A 20122-nucleotide genomic window follows, 5' to 3' on the forward strand; every position below is an offset into this window, starting at 1 on the left:
CTCTCTCTCTCTTCCTGCATCTTCGGGAAAGCTTACAAGAGAAATCAGAACATAACTTTCCTCTTTTCCAGGCTTTTTCGGGTATTTCCAGCCGTTATTTGGTGCTCGTTGCCTCACGTACTAGTGACTCAAACCGGTACACGCCCACCAGTCACGCCAGCTGCCCGGTATATGCCACGGTTGGTGTTTTGACTAGAGCTGCCCGGCGCACAACACCTCCCTCTCGCCGCTGGGGGATAACTGGAGCAGCGGTGGATTGAATGGACGATGATCACATGACCGGAAAGTTGCCAAATACCGCCTTATTTTTTTTTCCCGCCATTTCTGTTATTTTTTTTCTTTCTTTAATAGCATTTTCCGATACATCCAGAGCACTGTACCGTGTTATGCGGAAATTAGTGATATTTATGTTGTATTCTCCGCCTCGGAATTCATATATTAACTTTTATTTCAGTTTAAGTGGCCTTGTGCCGTGAAAGCGATGAAATGTGCTTTGACAATATTTTTCTATTAAATATACCAATGCTAGAGTGGAGGGACATTGATGGATAATACAGTAGTTAATTTCATCTCATGACACCACCTGACACATCCAGGAAACCTCGCCTCCAGCTAATAATAGAATAATAAAAACACGCTGGGTTTACCTGGAAGAGTGTTGCCACATCGCGTCTTTTGCTTTATTTTTTCCCCCGATGGTGGAATGTTTGCCAGACCACAACAGTGTTATTTTAGCGTCTTGCTCACTTCACCGTGTCACTCTGAGGTCATTTCCACGCTACACTTCACGCTTGCGACAATACACATGACGAATCACCTGAAATACGCAGAATAAAGCAGTAAAACATACTTAAACTTACCGATAATCAATAATGAATGTGTTTAGATAATGAGATGTTGTATCGTTAAGTAGGTTAACTGTTCCCCCATGAGAGAGTGTAAATAAGACGCATTTTTCAAACATTTCCTAATATTGTTTCTACTCCTTCAAAACTATAGTGAAAGTTTTACTTCTGGAGTGTGTTCATGATAATAAGGATAATTAACACAAAACAGCAAAGTCATCAAGTTTTTTTTTTTATCTTCTTTTATTCCGAATGAGTTTATTTTATTGTTGTTATTCTCTGTCATTACAATCATAAAAATGTGAGTGTGTTTTCTAATAGCAGGGACTCCCCTCGAAAATACCTTGTTTACGTGCACAGAAAACGAGCATCGAAGCTTAAATGAACAAGATAAGGCAGTAAATGATTAAATATATACTACAGGGTACATGAGATGGACAAAAAAAAGGGGGGGAAACATAATTAATAGGCAGCCCATTTGAAAATCTATTGTTTACATGTACAGAAAAGAAAATATGTTTACAAAATAAGAGATTCCATAGAAAACGATCACAACACAAATTCATGGGAAGCTTACGTAGAATTCTTGGAAGACGTGAGAGAGAGAGAGAGAGAGAGAGAGAGAGAGAGAGAGAGAGGGGAGTGTAGCAAGGGGGGCATTGATAAAGACAGAACATTTAATCAAAGCTCCTTACGTTGGTGATAAAGCTTACATGACCCAATTACATAAGTTTGTGATGTAAATTTAGTCAACGTTGTATAATCACTTCATTGCACTGTTTATTGTTTACATTGTTAACTTTTCCGAGTATTTGTTTATTTCGTGTCATATTTCAGTCTGTTTTGAAAGGATGTGTTCTTTCATCAGTAGAGTGGTTTGCAAAGGCCATAGGTATGTATGATTTAGCGGGTTACCATGACTCACTCTCTCTCTCTCTCTCTCTCTCTCTCTCTCTTGAAAATCCCAATAACTTCCATCAAAACCTTCTGTACCATGACGCGTTTCCATATTCATTCTGATTTTATACAGCTTCAGAAACTCACGTAGGGATTGAAATAGTGAAGACTGTGGCCATTAATCTTCTGGCCTCCATAGACCCTTCCTAATGTCAATAAAATGGTCTAATCGTACCCAAAACTCATGGTAAAAATGCAGAGGTATCAGTAACACCACACACACACACACACACACACACACACACACACACACACACACACACATAGTAATTTCCACTCCAGTGTGTTAAAATGAGAGATAAGAAGTTAATAAATGAAGTGTTTGAGAATAAATCATAATAACATCGCCATTATTGTTATCATTATTATTGTTGTTGTTGTTGTGTAGTAGTAGTAGTAGTAGTAGTAGTAGTAGTAGTAGTAGTAGTTGTTGTTGTTGTTGTTGTTAGTCTTTTTACTTCAATACATACATGACGTCTTTTGTTTATCTTTTTAAATCCTTCCGTTTTCTTTTTTTTTCTTTCGTTTTTTGTTCGTTAACGTATCCCAGAACCGTCATTGTGTGCGTGACAGTGTGACATTTAAGCGTTGAATTACAAAGGTCACACACACACACACACACACACACACACACACACACACACTGCCTCTAGTTCACGTATTCCTTTAGATATTACGCCACATTTAATATTTCCCCAGTTATTTTACGTTTTCAAGCAGTCTATGGCGCAACAAGAACAAGAAATCACCCTAGATTTCCTCCCGCTGACATTGACACACTAACCTCATCATTATTGCATTTATCTCCTTATCTACGCATTACTTTTTCCTCATCATACATTTGCGTATTGTCCTTGATCCTCTGTGCCTCCCTGCCTCGCTCCATGACGCCACAAACCTCCTGGAAACATGAAAAAATCTCGGAAAAATATGAGAACTTACGCCATCTTTCCAGACATTCCCCTCCTTGCATCTATATATAGTATCTAGTTTTTGCTGATTATTCCTCGCTCACAGCTAACTCAGGCTCGCCATTAGCTATATAGATGAAGGAATAAATTATCTTTCGTTTGAGAGCAAGAAAGTAGTGCAAGAAAGTAAAGGAAATGAGGAAAATGGGAAAATAAAAGTGCATCTTGTTTCTCGTCTTGGCGCAGTCCCGTGTCTTATGCGGTCCTGTTAGTGTTTCTCTCCAGTGATGGCTTGCTTCTCAATTTTCTTTCTCTCCTTTCTCTTGTTTTCTTCCCGTCTTAAGTTGTTGTTGCATGCAGTCTCTCTCTCTCTCTCTCTCTCTTTAATTATATATAGTTTTTTTTATTGATTTTGTTATTGTGTTATTTTTTGTGCTTTTCTTTTCTTTTTTCAGTTCAAGAATCGAGTTTTCCTGATTTTCCATAAGTATTTTTGTTTTTGTTTTTTTGTTTGTTTTTTTGGTTCTATTTTTTTTTTTTCGTGTTTGTCTTTCTTATTCTTTTTTTTTTGAAGTCAAAACATTAATTATTATTACTGCTATTACTCGTTTTACTTCTTTTTCTCGTTTATTGTTTGTCTCTCTCTCTCTCTCTCTCTCTCTCTCTCTCAATCCTATCTTGGGAAAAAAATAAATCTTGAAACGACAATTTCGTACTTACTTTTTCATCTTCGTTTTCTCACTCAGATTTTTCACACACACACTTCCAATAAAATTCCTAATGTCTTCTCTTTTTTTTTTTTCCATGGCAATTGTCATGGCTAGAGCTGCCTTTGCTGTGTATTATAGGCCTACTTTCTTTCCCTGCCCCCTTCCCCTTTCTGCACCCTCATGCTTCTCGTACCTCTCTCAACCCCCCCTCTCTCTCTCTCTCTCTGCTTCCAATAACATAAGTAAGGTCTGTTTATTATACCCAGCAATCACACACACACACACACACCGCGTAGTGTAGTGGTTAGCACGCTCGACTCACAATCGAGAGGGCCGGGTTCGAGTCCCGAAAAGCGGCGAGGCAAATGGGCGCGGCTCTTAATGTGTGGGGTGTGTTCACCTAGCAGTAAATAGGTACGGGATGTAACTGGAGGGGTTGTGGCCTCGCTTTCCCGGTGTGTGGAGTGTGTTGTGGTCTCAGTCCTACCCGAAAGATCGGTCTATGAGCTCTGAGCTCGCTCCGTAATGGGGAAGACTGGCTGGGTGACCAGCAGACGACCGAGGTGAATCACACATTCCCATTGGTCCATAGTGGGTCGAGACAGTCTGGTGGACCACACTACATATTTCAAAACATACCAAACACCATCAAAACACACCCAAATACACCAAAACACTTCCAAACACCCTCGAACACTTAAACATGCCAAAACACACCCAAAAACACACCAAAACACACCCAAACACCCCAAACACCCAAAAAATGCACTCAGATACACCAAAACACATTCAAAACATTTCCAGACACCCCAAAACACATTCTTAGCCACACACACACACACACACACATAAAGAAAAATTGGATAAGTGTAGATATGGAGACGGGGCCACACGAGCATAAAGCCCAGGCTCTGTAAAACTACAACTAGGTAAATACACACACAGCAGGGCCCCACAGCACGCCCTGGCACTGGTCCACCCCTCCCCTCCACAGTGCCACGGTGTTGCTGTTATTAGAAGGTGAAATCACGGTGCCACTGTTATTAGAAGGTGAAATAACAAAATCTGTCAGGAAATTCTGATATATATATAATATATATAATATAATATAATATGACAGGACAGGATGTAAACATTTGCATATAACAATAAAACACTAATGTAACTCTGGATAAGAAACACAACTTGAGATTACCACTTCATAATTAAAAGCTGCACACACACACACACACACACACACATACACACACGAATCATATCCCGGAATGTTTTGTTTATTTACATATGTAATGGCAGGAGTATAAATCTGTTGTTGTTTTTCTGGACATGCTAGTAGTGTTGTAGTAATCATAATAACTATTCTTTTTTTTTTATAGTCACATGTGTAGACGCTATTACATAAAACCACATTGTTATTATTATCTCTTTCTTCTTCAGTCCCTCCTTTCTTCTTCCTTTCTTTATTTCTATTCGTCCATTTTTTAAACTCCTTCATTTGCTTTCTTCTTCCTTTCTTTATTTCTTTTCATCCATTTTCATATTCTATCATCTCTTTTCAGTTTTTTCTTCAGTCCCTCCTTTCTTCCTCTTTTCTATTTATTCATTTTCCAATTTTCTCATTTTTACAACTTCTTCACTTTCATCTTTTTATCGCTCTTTTCTTCTTCCTTTCTTTATTTCTCTTCATTTACAAACTCTCTCTCATTTTCATCATGTGTTTCTTCAGTTTCATTTTCAAATATATGTTTTCTTCTTTTCTTTTTCCATTCCCTTTACTTCCACTCTCATTTTCATCATGTCCCTTTTTGTTCACTTCCATCATCCTCCATTTCTTCTTATTCCTTTTATTTTTATCATGTCTTTCTTTACTTTCATCTTTTAATTCTTTTTTTCTTCTTTTCATTTCTTTTTATTCCCATTCCTTCATCTCCAAACTCTTTTAATTTCTATCATGTTTCTCTTTTCGCTTTCATCTTCAAATTCTTTCTTCTTTTCCTTCCTATTTTCATTTCATTCATTTTCAAACTCTCATTTTTACTTTCATCTTCAAAGCGTCCTTCTTCTTTTCCTTTCTATTTCCATTCCATCAATTTGCAAACTCTCATCTTTATCATCTCTCTCTCTCTCTCTTTGCTTTCATCATCAAATTGTCCTTTTTTTTTCTTTTCCATTTATTTCCAAGTTCTCTTTATTATTTCTTAACTTTCATCTTTTAATCATCCTTTCTTCATTTCTTTTTATTTCTTACCCACTAATTTCCAAACTCTCATCTTTATCATCTCTCTCTTCACTTTCATCTTTTAATCATCCTTTCTCCATTTCTTTTTTATATCTCATCAGTTCCATTTTCATTTTCCTTCATCTTCTTCTTCTTCTTCTTCCTTTCTATTTCCTGTTCATCCATTTCCAAACTCATTTTTCATCATACGCATCTCTTCCTTCCCTCTTCCTTGTGTCCAGTGAGTCAGGTGTCCAGGCATGGCTCTACTCTGTCACTAAATACTTGTACCTACCACAGTGTTAGAGAAAGTACAACAAAATGTCCAATTAATCCCTTTTTTATACTATCTGTCCAAATGTCCCCTTGTCACATTTTCTGACTGTTTTCCTTGACCTTATCTTGTCAAAAATGTCTTGTTTATGGGTCACGTCTAAATCTAAAATGCCTTAATCAATTCTTTTTCACAGTCTCATGTCCTAGTGTTTTTAAAATTTCCAGGGAATGACTCAAATGTTCCTCTTGTCACACTTTCACTGTTTTCCTTACCTTATCTTGTCAAAAATGTCTTGTTTATCAGTCATGTTCAAATCTAAAAAAGCCCCAATGTTTTAAAGTTCTAGTTCCACACATTTAAATACCCCAAAAATGTTCTAATCCAGCATTTTATCAGATAGAATGACTGAATATATTTTGCTGTTTAATTTTAAATATTGTGATGTCCAAATGTTATACAAATGTCCTATTGATGTCTGATTTTAATATTGTGATGTTCTATTGATGTCCTAGTGGTCTAATCTTGATATTGTGGTGTCTCAGTCTTATTTAAATGTCCTAATGATGTCCTAGTGATCTTATTTTAATATTGTGATGTCCTGATGTTATTTAAATGTCCTTATGTCCTAGTGGTATCCTATCTTCAGCACCAATGTCCTGTGTCCTTCAGCTGCCTGTCTTCCTTAAGTGTGTGGTGTCCTAGTTGTATTCACTGGTGTTGCTCAAGTGTCCTATCTTCACCACTGTTAGCTGTGTCCATGTCTCCTCAGAGCTGCCTCCTTCCTGTCTCCTCTGTGTCCTTTCTCTCTCTCTCCATCTCTCAAAGTGTCCACTGTTAGCTGTGTCCATATGTCCTCAGAGCTGCCTTCTCCCTGTCTCCTCTGTGTCTTTCCATCTCTCAAAGTGTCCTCTCCCTCCACCACTGTCAGCTGTCTTCATGTCCTTTCTCTCTGTCTCTCCATCTCTCAGTGTCCTCTGTCTTCATCACTGTTAGCTGTGTCCCTGTGTCCTCAGAGCTGCCTCCTTCCTGCCTCTCTGTCTCTCATGGTGGCTGTGTCCTCTTCTCTTCCATTAAGTATCATTCTTACATGCTTCTCTAAGTTATTTTTTCTAGTCAAATGTCAAATAGTATTGTTTTCATATATTTGTATTTTCCTAAGTTAAGTTTTCTAATAAAATATTAAATTGCATGGTTTTCATATATATTTTTTTTCAATCATTCTAATATCAAGTGATTAACGAATGAATAAAAAGAAAACTAGATCAATAATAATAATAATAATAATAATAATAATAATAATAATAATAATAATAATAATAATAATAATAATAATAATAATAATAATAATAATAATAATAATAATAATAATAACAATGATAATAATGTTCTCTATATATTATACTGTATATGAATGTATAATTACGTATATATATATATATATAAAATCATGTAACAGAAAGTCTTATTTACACACAAAAAATGCAGTAAACATCACGACACCAAAACACGCACCACTCTATCATTCATTGCCCAGCTCCTCCTGTCCACACCCACACCAAACACACACCACTCTCATTCACTGCCTGGCTCCTCCTGTCCACACCCACACACAGAACCAAGGGATGAAGGAAGGGAAGGAAAAGATACATAGATAAAGTGAAAGAAAGGAGGGAATGAAAGAAAGATGCAAATTTTTTTTTTTAACTTGTAGAAAGAGACAGTAAAAAGAAGGATATAGAAGAAAAGAAAGAAACTAAAGGATGAAGGAAGGGAGGGAAAGAAAGAAAGATACAGTGAAAGAAAGGAGGGAATGAAAGAGATGCGAATATTTTAACCTTCTAGAAACAGAGATAGTGAATGGATGAAAGAAATGAAAGAAAAGACAGACATGAAAAGAAAGAGAGATATAGAGAAACTAAAGGATGAAGGAAGTGAAAGGAAAGACAGAAAGACACACACTTAAACTTCTAGAAACAGAGGAAGAATGAAAGAAAGGAGGAAATACAGAATAAGAAACTAATATAATGAAAGAAAGGAGGAAGGGAAAAAAAAACAAAGAAATGAGGAAATACAATAAAATAAAGAAAAACACACACACACACATTTAAACTTCTGCAAACAGAGACACAATGAAAGAAAAGAGGAAATGTAAGAAAAGAAAGACACAGATAAAATGAAAGAAAGAAGGAAATGATAAAGAAAAACAAACTGACTTAAAACTTCTGGAAAAAAAAAATAAAATAAAAACATTCTCACAACAGGTCTGGCCCCCAAAACATCCTTTAGCCCCTTCAGTACTGGGACATTTTTACATTGAGTTTGTTTACGATTATACCATTTTATTGACATTAGGAAGGGTCTATGGAGGTCAGATGATTAATGGACACAGTCTTCACTATTTTAACCCCTTCAGTACTGGGACACATTTCTATCTTGAGTTTTGTGTATGACTAGACCCTTTTATTGACATTAGGAAGGGTCTATGGAAGTCAAGAGATTAATGGCCAAAGTCTTCACTATTTTAATCCCCCACCTAAGTTTCTGAAGCTGCATAAAATCACCAAATAGTCACCAGAATGAATATGGAAACATGTCATGGTACTGAAGGGGTTAAAAGAGTGAGAGGGACCCAGAAAACACCTTTACAAAATACTTAAAGAGAAAAAGGAAAAGAAAATAAAGAAAAACTAAAAGAAGGGATGAAACAAGACAAAAGGTTTGAATAAAAAAGGAAAAAGAACAGAAAATTAAAAAAATTAATTCTCACAACACCAAATAGAAAAAAAAGAAAGAGAAAAACAAAAAGAGATGAAAGAAGACAAAAAATGAAAAAAATAGAAAAAAAAAAATGAAAACAAACACACAAACATTCATTCTCACACAATACCCCAGAAAAACACCTTTACAAAATACTGACTCTTCAAATCACCACCATCTGCACCACCACCACCACCACCAATACTTTGACACAGGGCCAGGAGGGTGAGTGGCAGAAAAGAAAGCAACCTAGCCTGTACAGACACCCTTAATATAAATCCTAGTGTACAAGTGAGCAAGGATGGAAATAGAAAAAGAAATCATGCAGTCTTATACGCCTTTCAATCCTTCTCTAATAGTTTCTCAGTCATGCTAAAAGTTTGCATTCTGAAATGGTTTGCTCTCTCCCCGTCACTGCTTTTCAAGGGCTCCAGTTGAAGATAGTCATGTTTTTAAGGGTGTTTTTATGGTTCTAGTGATGGATTGGCAAGATTTCTAGTTTGTTAAAAGGAGAAACTGTCTTGAAAACCCTTCTAGTTGTCTATGTGGTTTTGGAAAATTGTCGTAGTGAGAGAATAAAGCCTTTTTAAGCGTTTTATGGTTCTGGTGATAGATTGGCAAGATTTCGTGTTGATTAAAAGGAGAAACTGTCTTGAAAACCTGCCCCGTTATCTCTGTGGCCTTGGAAAACTGTTATGGTGAGATGGGAAGGCATTTCTGAATACATGCTTAAGTCTAAGGGAGAAGGAAGTGAAGGAAGTGAAGGGCGCGAAGGAAGCCAGTGGTCGCTTATCCTGTAAAGTTTTATAAGTGAAAAGTAACGAGAGTAGAAGTGTCTTTATATACCTTTTTTTTTTTTTTTAGTCACACGTACGTAAGGACACACGCACAAATGCACAAAACGAGCTATTTTTCCATGTCTTTTTCTTCCTGATTGTTTTTTTTTTCTATTTACATATTTACATGTTTGTGAGGAGAAGAGAGGAGAGGAGACATAGAAGAAGGAGAAGGAGAAGGAGGAGGAAAAGGAAGAGAAGAGAGAATAATGAAAGAAGGAAGAAACAACAAGAAAACAGGAAATAAACATGCAAAAATCACACACACACACACACACACATACACACCACAGCAACACAAACAAACAAATGAACAAATAGAAAAAGGGAAAAAGAAAAGGAAAAAAAAGACAACAAAACAACAAGCCTAACCTAATCCGACAATGAAAAAAAAAAAGAAATAAAAAAGAAAACGAAAAAAGAAAACGATACATATTTTTTTCCCCCGAATTTGATTATGCCATGACGCTGAAACACTCATGGAAGCTTCTAGAGGCATGTATATACACCCAAGTACACCCAGGCATGCACACACATATACACACACACACGTACATACACACACACGCACACACACAAGCCATGGGGAAGTGCCGACACTAGCTGGCACCTCGGCCCTGTGTGGTGAGGTGTCGCCGCTGTGGTGCTCTCGTCTCATCCTGCCGAGGGAAGAATTACACTCAGATACTAGGCACAGCTGGAATGTACACTGGAATACACACTGGAACATACACCCCTACACCTTTTGCAATACTGGAATATACACTACACTTTCTGGAATACTGGAAAACACACTGGAAATACACCCCCCCTACACCTTCTGGAACTCTGGAAAACACACCCCTTATATCCCTGGAACACAAGAAAATAAAACTTATATCTACATAATACAAAATACATCTTTTTAAACTAACAAAGCACTCCTCAACCCCACCAAACACCCCTTAAGGCCGGTGCCACACTGTGCTGCACCCTCGCTGTGATGCCGCTGCGTGCCACTTTGCCGATGGCGATACTGCACACAAACCAACATGGGGTGTCACAGTGCCACCCATTGTGAGGGAAAATACACACTGTCCTATGCATGTTGTCTCACTCTCCAGCCATGCCGCACAGCACTCCCCTGGCACCACTTGTGTTTGCGTGATGTTTGATGTATTCATTCACTGCATCAATGCAAAGCCAACACTTTGGGAAATGAGTGCAAAAAAACAAACAACAATGACAATCGGACACACAGCATAGCGTAGCATCAGCCTAAACCCACCAAACACCACCAAAACTCATCAACCACTCCTTCAAACCCTCAAACACCACTTAAACCCACCAAATGCCATCAAACACCCTTCAAACCAACCAAACACTATTCAAACCCCCTTTTAAGTGATCGAGTGTCCTCACCTAAGGTCATGTGACATCCTCCTTGACACTGAGCTTCTCTTCCACCTTCTGCCTCTCCTTGATGTGGCGGCGGCACATGGGGCAAATCTCCAGCTGCAGGGAACACCGCTCACAGAAACCCCTGATGCAGGAAAGGGGGAGAGAGAAAAGAGGGTTCAGCTGGGGTGTTGACGGGAGGAAAGAGGGTTTAGCTGGCTTATTAAAGGGATTTGTTGTCTTTTAAGGGGTTATTAAAGGGATTGGTTGTATTTTATGGGATCAGATGATGTTTTAAGGGGTTATCAAAAGGACTGGTTGTATTTTAAGGGATTATTAAAGAGATTGACTGTGTTTTAAGGGGTTGGTAGTCTTTTAAAGGATTATTAAAGGGATTGGCTATTCTAAGGGGTTATTAAAGTGATTAGCTGTGTTTTAAGGGGTTAGAATGCGTTTTCCAACCTTTTCCGACCATAGCATCCCCTGTTGTCATGTCTAAGCAGTCCAGCACCCCTAACTAATATCTTGTTATTAGAAAGTGAAGTATGTGCATCACTTCCCAGCACCCCTTATAATTGATTTCAGCACCCCCATGGTTGGGAAACACTGGGTTAGATGGTGTTTTAAAGGGTTACTAAGAGTTTTCAAAGAGTTTTAAAAGGTTACAATGGTTTCAAAAGGCTACAAAGGGTTTCAAGGAAGCTTTCAAGGATTACAAAGGATTTCAAGGGAGTTTTCAAGGATTACAAAGGATTTCAAGAGATACTTCAGAATACAGTTTCCATGTGTATGTACTCTCTCACTCTCTCTCTCTCGGACTGACTAACCTGTGTGAGCAAGGGAGGAACACAATGGTGGCACTCTCATCAAAGCAGAGAGTGCAGGCTCCCTCCTCCACACTCATGGCTCTCAACTTCTGCAGGCGAATGTGTCTGAAAAATACACACACACACATTTAGTACTCACTCACTCACACACATATACACAGAAAAAAAAAAAAAAAAAAAAGAGAGAGAGAAGGAAGGAAGGAAGGAAGGAAGGAAGGAAGGAAAGAAGGAAAGAAGGAAGGAAGGAAGGAAGGAAGGAAGGAAGGAAGGAAGGAAGGAAGGAAGTCAGAAAGAAAGAAAGAAAGAAAGAAAGAAAGAAAGAAAGGAAAAGTAAAAGTGAAAAAGGAAAAAAAGGAAAAAGAAGGAAGGAAAGACAGACAGAAGGAAGGAAAAATGAAGAAAAAAAAAGAAAAAAAAGAAAGAATAAAAGAAAAAAACATTAAAAAGACAAAAGAAAAGAAAAAAAGAATACGAAAAAAAAAAAAAAAAACAATGCAGACCACCACCACCAGAGAAAAAAAAAAAAAAAAAAAAAAAAAAAATGCAGAGAAAAAAGAAAACAAAAAAAAATAGAAAAAATAGAAAAAAAAAAAAGAAAAAGAAAAAAAAGAAAAACTGCAGACACCACCACCACCACCACAATACCTGGGCAGGATGATCTTCTCAGCGTCCTTGAGGTGAGCGTGGTCATTGAAGCTCTGGAAGGCGATGTCCTTTGGTGGGTGCAGGAACGGCTTGCGGCCAAAATTAAATTCGCACTGCTGAAACGACATGAAGCTTGCCGCCGCGAAGAAGCCCCTCCTGGAACACACACACACACACACACACACAAACGGGGATTATTACTACTGATATTTGTTTGATGTTTGGAAAAGAAATAGGAAGAGAGAGAAAAGAGAGGGAGAGAAATGAGATGAAAGATAAGAATAAGATAAGAGATAAAATAGAAGAAAGACACATACACACATACACACGCACAAACGGGGATTATTTATACTGGTGTTTGCCGTTTGGTGTTTGGAAAAAGAAATGAGAGAGAGAGAGAGAGAGAGAGAGAGAGAGAGAGAGAGAGAGAGAGAGAGAGAGAGAGAGAGAGAGAGAGAGAGAGAGAGAGAGAGAGAGAGAAAGATACTAAAGAAAAGAGACAAAATAAGAGATAAATAGAGGAAAAACATGCACAAACCAGAGAAAAAAAAAAGAAAGAAAGAAAAACACAGGGAAAAAAAAAAAAAAAATGGAGACAGACACACAGACACTCACATTGCGTTGCTGAAGACATGAGTGAGGGGGGGGAGGGGGTCGCCATTGAGATAGAAGATGACCTGGGCGTTATTGAGGTCAAGCAGCGAGCCAAGGATGTCACCGGGTTTCCAGCTGGGGTGAATGTGACTCTGGCTCTGCGCACTGTGCCAAAACAGCTGCCGACACCCGTCATAGGCCACCGACACCTCATCGTCACCTATGCCGTACCCTTCCTGTGGTGAGGAGAGTGTGGTGGTGGTGGTGGTGGTGGTGGTGGTGGTGGTGGTGGTGGTGAGGTGAGGTGAGGAGTGCATGGTTGTAGTAGTAGTAATAGTAGTAGTGGTGGTGGTGGTGGTGGTGATAAAAAAAAAGACATGGTGTGTTGGTATTGTTTGTTTTTGTGATGGTGGTGAGTGATAGTGATAGGAAATGGTGGTGGTGGTGGTGATGATGAAAATAACAATAACAATGATAAAAGTAAACATCCCCAAACACCTTCAAAAACCCTCTAGTATATTCCAACACCCTTTAACAGCTTCCAACACCCTAAACAAGAGGATCAACACACATGATTGAGAAACTTGCTGTCTTTGGTGGCCCATCCGATCTGCATGACGCCGGCGGTGATGATGGTGGCCTCATAGTACCACACCCCCTCGTCCACCTGGAACGTACACCGCACACTCTCGAAGGAGGAAGCATCACACCGCGCCTGAAGAGAGAGAGAGAGAGAGAGAGAGAGTGAGTGAGTGAGAGGTGAAGTTGTCTGTGGTGAAAAACTCTTGATATGCCCCACAAAAAATTTCTAGAGAGAGAGAGAGAGAGAGAGAGAGAGAGAGAGAGAGAGAGAGAGAGAGAGAGAGAGAGAGAGAGAGAGAGAGAGAGAGAGAGAGAGAGAGAGAGAGAGAGAGAGAGAGACCCATTCATAGACCACAGTGCTTCCCTACCACTCATTCCACACCTTATCATTTCACATCCTTACCCACAAACTTCATTCAAAACACTCTTTAAATCACGACCACACATTTCCCTGGTCCTCCTGAGTTTCTTCACGTAATTTAAGAGAGAGAGGGACACAGGACACAGAGAGAGACCCGTTCATAGACCACCGACCTGCAGACCATCCGGGGAGATCTTGAGGTACTCGCTGACGTCATTACTGTTCAGCATGGCGTTGAGGTGTTGGGTGTCCACATTCTCATAGGAGTAAGGCCGCCCATCGCATATAACTGCATCGGAGAGAGAGAGAGAGAGAGAGAGAGAATATTATTAGCATTAACTTTACATCATCTCATTTCAGTTAATTTTTCTTCTTTTCTTTCAGTGTTGGTAATCTTAGTACAGTATTTTTTTCTTTCCTTTTCATGTTTTCCCTTTTTATATTTGTGAGGCAAAGTGAAAAGTGACCTAACTCTTTTTTTTTTTAAATGGTCTGTGCATCATTCTATCACTTCATCTTTCTCTCACCTTTTTTCTCTACGAACTGACAATCTCACCACTAAAAAACCACCATACAGACCTCACACTAACACTACAAACACCAACAAACACACACCAGCAATCTCACCACTAAAAAAACACTATAGAGACCTCACACACCAAACACCAACAAACACACACACACACATACACAGGTTACCCAAACACCACTGGGCACAGAATCCATCTTGTCTGCACATCATTCTATTACCACATTTTCTTCACCTTTTCTCTACAACCTGACAATCTTACCACTAAAAACACCTCTGGAGATTTAATACTAATACTCAAAACACCAACAAACACACGCAAACATACCCAGGTTATCTTACCACTAAAAGCACCCTGGAGATCTAATACAGGCAACTCTCGATAGATGTGTTACAAGAGGCATCGAGTATTTCAAAATCCGGGTAAAACAAACTTGTAATTGTCATAAGAAACAATAGATAATAGCAGGGATTCAGGATGTGGTCCAAATCGTGTATAAGCAAACTGATCTCGGTCACGTATTAACAAAAACGTGTAAATTAAACACGCGTAAATCAAGAGTTACCTGTACTAATACTTCAAACACCAACAAACACACAGAAACATACACAGATTATCCAAACACCACTGGGCACAGAATCCGACTTGTCTGTGCACGTAATCAGCGTGCGCCATCCACCCCTCCAGCGTTCTGAGTGGGTTGGTGGGGTCGTGGCCAAGGCGTTTGCTAATACTGGTCTTGTTCTCGCTGGTCTGGGCAAACTTCTCCAGCGCGATGAGGGCGAACAGAATGACGCAGGGGTGATTGTCTTCATTCTGGTGGACGGAGGGAGGAGGGAAGGGTTAGTGTGTGTGTGTGTGTGTGTGTGTGAGGATAACCGAACTTGCTAAATCTAGCGTAACCAAACAATTCTGAGACATCTCCACTCACTTCACAGCCTCCTCTGATCTTTAAATTGGATAGAAATTGCAAACTCTTCTGTGTTTCCTCCATTTCTGGGGTTGGAGGGACCTAATGTAACCTGATCTAATGAGGAAAGGAAAAAAAAGTAAGAATGGTAAAGAAAAATAGGTAGTTTCATACAGTTCATCAATCATAGGAACAACACCCACACACACTGACCAGGTGAGCCACAAGGTACTCTAAGGTGGTGTTGGTGAGCAGGGCAATGGAGGCAGGCCCGGCAAGGCGCTCGGCAATGCATCCTAGCACCACACAGATGTTGCGGTGAAGCTGAGGGTTCTTCCAGCTCTCCGACGCACTCTCTCCACTCAGATCAAAGAACTTGCAAAGGTGAACCACTGTCTCCTGAGGGTGGATGGGGGGAGAGGTTAGTGATAGGTTAGGTTAGGTTAAGAAAGAAGAGGAAAAGGAAATATGAAAAAAGAGAAAGGGCAGAACAAGGAGGAATAAATGAAAAGGAAAAAGGAAGAAAAGAAGAAAAAGCAGATTGAAAGAAAGAAAAAAAGAGTAGTAGTAGTAGTAGTAGTAGTAGTAGTAGTAGTAGTAGTAGTAGTAGTAGTAGTAGTAGTAGTGAGTATACAAGAACAGACACACACACACACACACACACACACACACACACACACACACACACACACACACACCTTGCTAGGGAGAGGGCAGTCATCAAGCAGCAGGGTGATGACAGCTGGTCCGAGGGGGTCAGTGAGAGGGATGACCTGCACCATTGACCTCACCACCACCAGCCACCCCGCCTCCTTGTCCGCGATGGAGTGCAGCTTCAGCATCGACGGGGGCGGGTCCTGGTCACTGCGGGGGGAGGGGTGAGTGAGTGAGAGAGCGAGTGGATGAGAGAGAGAGGTAGTAAGAGAATGAGAGAATGAGAGAGAGAGAGAGAGAGAGAGAGAGAGAGAGAGAGAGAGAGAGAGAGAGAGAGAGAGAGAGAGAGAGAGAGAGAGAGATGAGTGAGACGCTTGGTATGAGAGAGGGAATGAGAGAGCTTGGTAAAAGAGAATAGAAAAGAGAGAAAATGTAGAAAAAGAAGTAATAAATGAAAAGAAGAGGAAAAGAAAAGGAGAAAGAAAAAAAAAAAACAGGAAAAGAATGGAGATAAAAACAGGAGAGAAAAAAAGGAAAAAATACACAAAACACAGAACCAAGAAAATGAAAAAAGAAAAGACAAAAGACAAAATTTAAGAAAAAAAAAGGAAAAGAAAGAGAAAAAGAGAATAAACAGATAAGTAACAAGAGAATAAACAGCTAAATAAGAAAGGGCCCTGGTCACTTACTTATCGACCAGTGTCCTAATAACTGCCAGGGTGTCCAACACATACTTGTCGGTGAGGCTGGACAGTGCGCTGCTCTTGAGGCCATCTTCCGTCACCTGGGAAGCAGAGGGACACACTTCACTATGCTGGGAATGATGGGAATGATGGGAACACCTTACTATGCTGGGAATGATGGGAACACTTCACTATGCTGGGAAGGAGAGGGACACTTTTCATCACACAAACACACACACACACACACAAACTTGAAAACCCTTACCAATAAACACATACAGATAAAAAAAACACACACACACACACACACACACAAACTCACAGTGCCCGAAATGAACTCAATCTCTCTCCTGTCGATGATGATGTCGTCGTCAGCACCGGCGTCAGGCTGGGTCTTGCAACAGCACGCTCCCATCACTGGCGGTCGCTGTACATCAGCCCCCCGCTGGCCCCCACGTGGCAGGGCTCAGGGATCCCAGGGCACAGGGTAGCCAAGGTCTCTAGTACAATGCCTCTGTCCACACACTGTCTCACTGAGCATCATTGGCCAGGGGTGCGGGCCAGCCAGAACTGGAACGTGCTGGCGGACTCTGGCTGGACCTTCATGTACTGTGCTGTCATGCTTGGTGACTGTGTGTGTGTGTGTGTGTGTGTGTGTGTGTGTGTGTGTGTGTGTGTGTGTGTGTGTGTGTGTGTGTGTGTGTGTGTGTGTGTGTGTGTGTGTGTGTGTGTGTGTGTGGTGAGTTTTTCTATCTGTGTGTGTTTATTGGTGAGCGTTTTCAAGTTTGTGTTTGTGTGTTTTTCTCCTCCCTATTTCATCTTAACAGTTTCTAATCTATGTGTGTGTGTGTGTGTGTGTGTGTGTGTGTGTGTGTGTGTGTGTGTGTGTGTGTGTGTGTGTGTGTGTGTGTGTGTGTGTGTGTGTGTGTGTGTGTGTGTGTGTGCGTGTCTTAAGTTTTTCAAGTATCCATGTGCGTTATATAATCTTTCACTCAAAATTTCTCGTATTTCTTTTTCTATCTTACTTCATCTTATTCTTTATCTTTTTTTATCTTTTCTTCCTTGTTTCTTTAGATTTCAACACAATACTAGTTTCAATTTCTCTTTTATCTTCATTCGTCACTTAAATTCTCACCCCCAAAAACAAATTCCTCTTTTTTTCCCCTCCTGTCTCTTTTTCTTCGTTTGTCACTTAAAATCTTATCATCCGGTCTTTCTTTCTATTTACTGTCTTTCTTCCTTCACTTTCCCCTCTTCCTTTCCATTTCTCTGTTCTGTCTCTTCACTGCTCCTCTTCTTCCCTCTCTCTCTCTCTCTCACTCAGTCCCGGTCAGACGTCACTCAAATATTTGTATCTCATTTTTGCAGTTTTTTTTTCTTCACTTGCTTCTGTGTAGGAGGAAAGATTAAATTTCTATGTCAAGGTTAGGTTAGATTAGGTTAGGTTAGGTAAGGCAAGGCAAGGTTAGGTTAGGCAAGGCAAGGCAGGGTATGGCAAGGTACGGTAAGGTGAGGTAAGGCAGAGTGAGGCAAGGTAAGGTTTGGTAAGATACAATTTGAAGAGATAAGACAATTTGAATAATCTCATACTAACATCAGTGTCTTCATCTCAAGGCCAGATTAGGTTAGGTTTATATTAATTCATCTCTTTAATTTCACTGCTGATGCTTTCACTCTACGAATCACAACTTGAAAGAAAAAGGAAAGAAAAGAAAAGGAAAGAATGAAAAAAAAAAGTATTTAAGCCAATATAAATTATCTCTCCTCATATAATAGATACTTCCATAAAACACAATAAAATAACACACAAACATACAAACATAAGGAGGTGGTGGTGGTGGTAGTAGTAGTACAACAACTATTATTACTACTACTACCACCACCACCATCATAATTACCAGATAGTAATAGTAGTAGCAGCAATACAACAAATATTACTACTAACACCACCACCACCAGAGATAGTAATAGTAGCAGCAGTACTATTACTACTACTACCACCAGATAGTATTAGTAATAGCAGCTGTAAAACTATTACTACTAACACTACCACCACAGATAGTAGTAGTAGCAGAATAACAACTATTACTACAACAACAACTACTACTACTACCACCACCACCACCACCACCGCAGCCGCCGCCGCCAAACAAGATGCGAATCACGTGACAAACAAATAAGGAAGAAGGAAGAGAACGAGAAAAGCTTTAACTTCCTCCTTCGTTTTTCCTCCATTTATCACACTATCCTCACCCACAAACGCACTCACTCACGAAATGAACACTAAAGCAAACACAGAATAAAGGAAAGTGAAGAAAAAACACGAAATAAACGGAGGATTCTGAAAACGGATGAAATATAACCACCACTTCCTCCTTCATATTACCCTCATTTCACTCACTTTCCCGGACAACCACTGGCTAACCAACGCACAAACAAACACACCAAGGATAAAACTCAATACTAAACACAAGAAACACGAAATAAAGGAAGAAAAACGAAAAAGGATAAAAATTTTGCATTACTTCCTCCTTCGTTTCCCTTCCAACTGAACTTCACCCCACAGACTTGGCCATTTTTCTCTTAATTCCGCCAATATTAACTACTCTTTTGGTGACCTGAGGCAGAACTTGACCTCTCTGGATTATTTAAGAGTGTACCTGGCGCCGCACACTACCTAAGAGAGACACTTGGGCTGAAATTACACCTGCCCCTCACAAGGTAAACACAGACCTAGGCACCAAAACAAGTGACTCTCAGCTGCCCAGAGACCGCCAGATTTTTTTCTATTATATTTTTGTTCTTTTTTCTACTTCATTTTGGTGGTTTTATTTGTATTGTTTTTCATTTGGTTTATTTTTTTGGGTTGTTTTGCATTTTAGTTTTGACTTGTTGTCATTTCGTGGGTGATTTTTTTAAATAGAGACCGCGGATTCATTTTTTATTTATCCATTTATTTATACCATTTATACCATGTGGGCTTTTCACGGGAATTTCTGGGCTAAAGGGGTACTTTTTGGTGTACCTCCTATCTCAAAGCCCACCCGCTAGGAAACCGTTGCCCCGAGTGAGGAAGCCCAACCTACACTCGGACCGTGGACAGGATTCGAACCCGTGCGCTTGGAGACCCCTCGGACCCCAAAGCACGCATGGTTCCACTGTACCACGGCGGCCCCTTTTACTTATTTATATATCTATATATATGCTACTCAACTTGCATGATTATCTATCTTCATCTTTTTATGCCTCTCCATCAATTTTATTTGTTTTTTTGTTCGTCTCTCTCTCTCTCTCTCTCTCTCTCTCTCTCTCTCTCTCTCTCTCTCTCTCTCTCTCTCTCTCGAGGCTTGTATTAACGTTTTTAAGTCACCGCTGCAACCCGCCTGGAACCCTCACCGTGTCAGTGTTGATATTCACTCTCTGCATCAGCCCAAGAGGGACTCCATGG

At 39.8% G+C, this 20122-nt stretch overlaps 2 protein-coding genes across 7 annotated transcripts in view; both read right to left on the reverse strand.

The window, feature by feature from the left end:
- Positions 1–248, reverse strand: part of LOC123512683 (dual specificity testis-specific protein kinase 1-like) — a 35454-nt gene extending 35206 nt beyond the window's left edge. Inside the window, 1 exon segment of the mRNA XM_045269184.1 lies at positions 1–248. This exon segment is cut by the window's left edge and continues 700 nt beyond it. The gene's annotated coding sequence lies outside the window, so the exon portion shown is untranslated.
- Positions 249–9831: 9583 nt separating this feature from the next.
- LOC123512798 (RING finger and SPRY domain-containing protein 1-like) lies at positions 9832–19706 on the reverse strand. Of its 6 annotated transcripts, none has more exons than XM_045269384.1 (13): positions 19408–19706; positions 16997–18063; positions 16681–16775; positions 16036–16201; positions 15551–15736; positions 15036–15243; positions 14071–14186; positions 13526–13669; positions 12976–13190; positions 12361–12516; positions 11716–11820; positions 10913–11033; positions 9832–10170 (listed from the first exon to the last, which is right to left on the reverse strand). In XM_045269384.1, the coding sequence occupies exons 2-12, from the start codon at positions 17087–17089 to the stop codon at positions 10919–10921; spliced, it is 1599 nt and encodes a 532-aa protein (XP_045125319.1). In that variant the 5' UTR covers positions 17090–18063; positions 19408–19706; the 3' UTR covers positions 9832–10170; positions 10913–10918. The 6 variants fall into 6 exon arrangements, with proteins under 6 accessions (XP_045125319.1, XP_045125320.1, XP_045125321.1 ...); XM_045269385.1 differs by having other exon boundaries at positions 19352–19432; XM_045269386.1 differs by having other exon boundaries at positions 19335–19430.
- Positions 19707–20122: the final 416 nt, after the last annotated feature.

The sequence above is a fragment of the Portunus trituberculatus genome, chromosome 34 (genome assembly GCF_017591435.1).
Source record: "Portunus trituberculatus isolate SZX2019 chromosome 34, ASM1759143v1, whole genome shotgun sequence".
Taxonomy (NCBI): Eukaryota; Metazoa; Arthropoda; class Malacostraca; order Decapoda; family Portunidae; genus Portunus; species Portunus trituberculatus.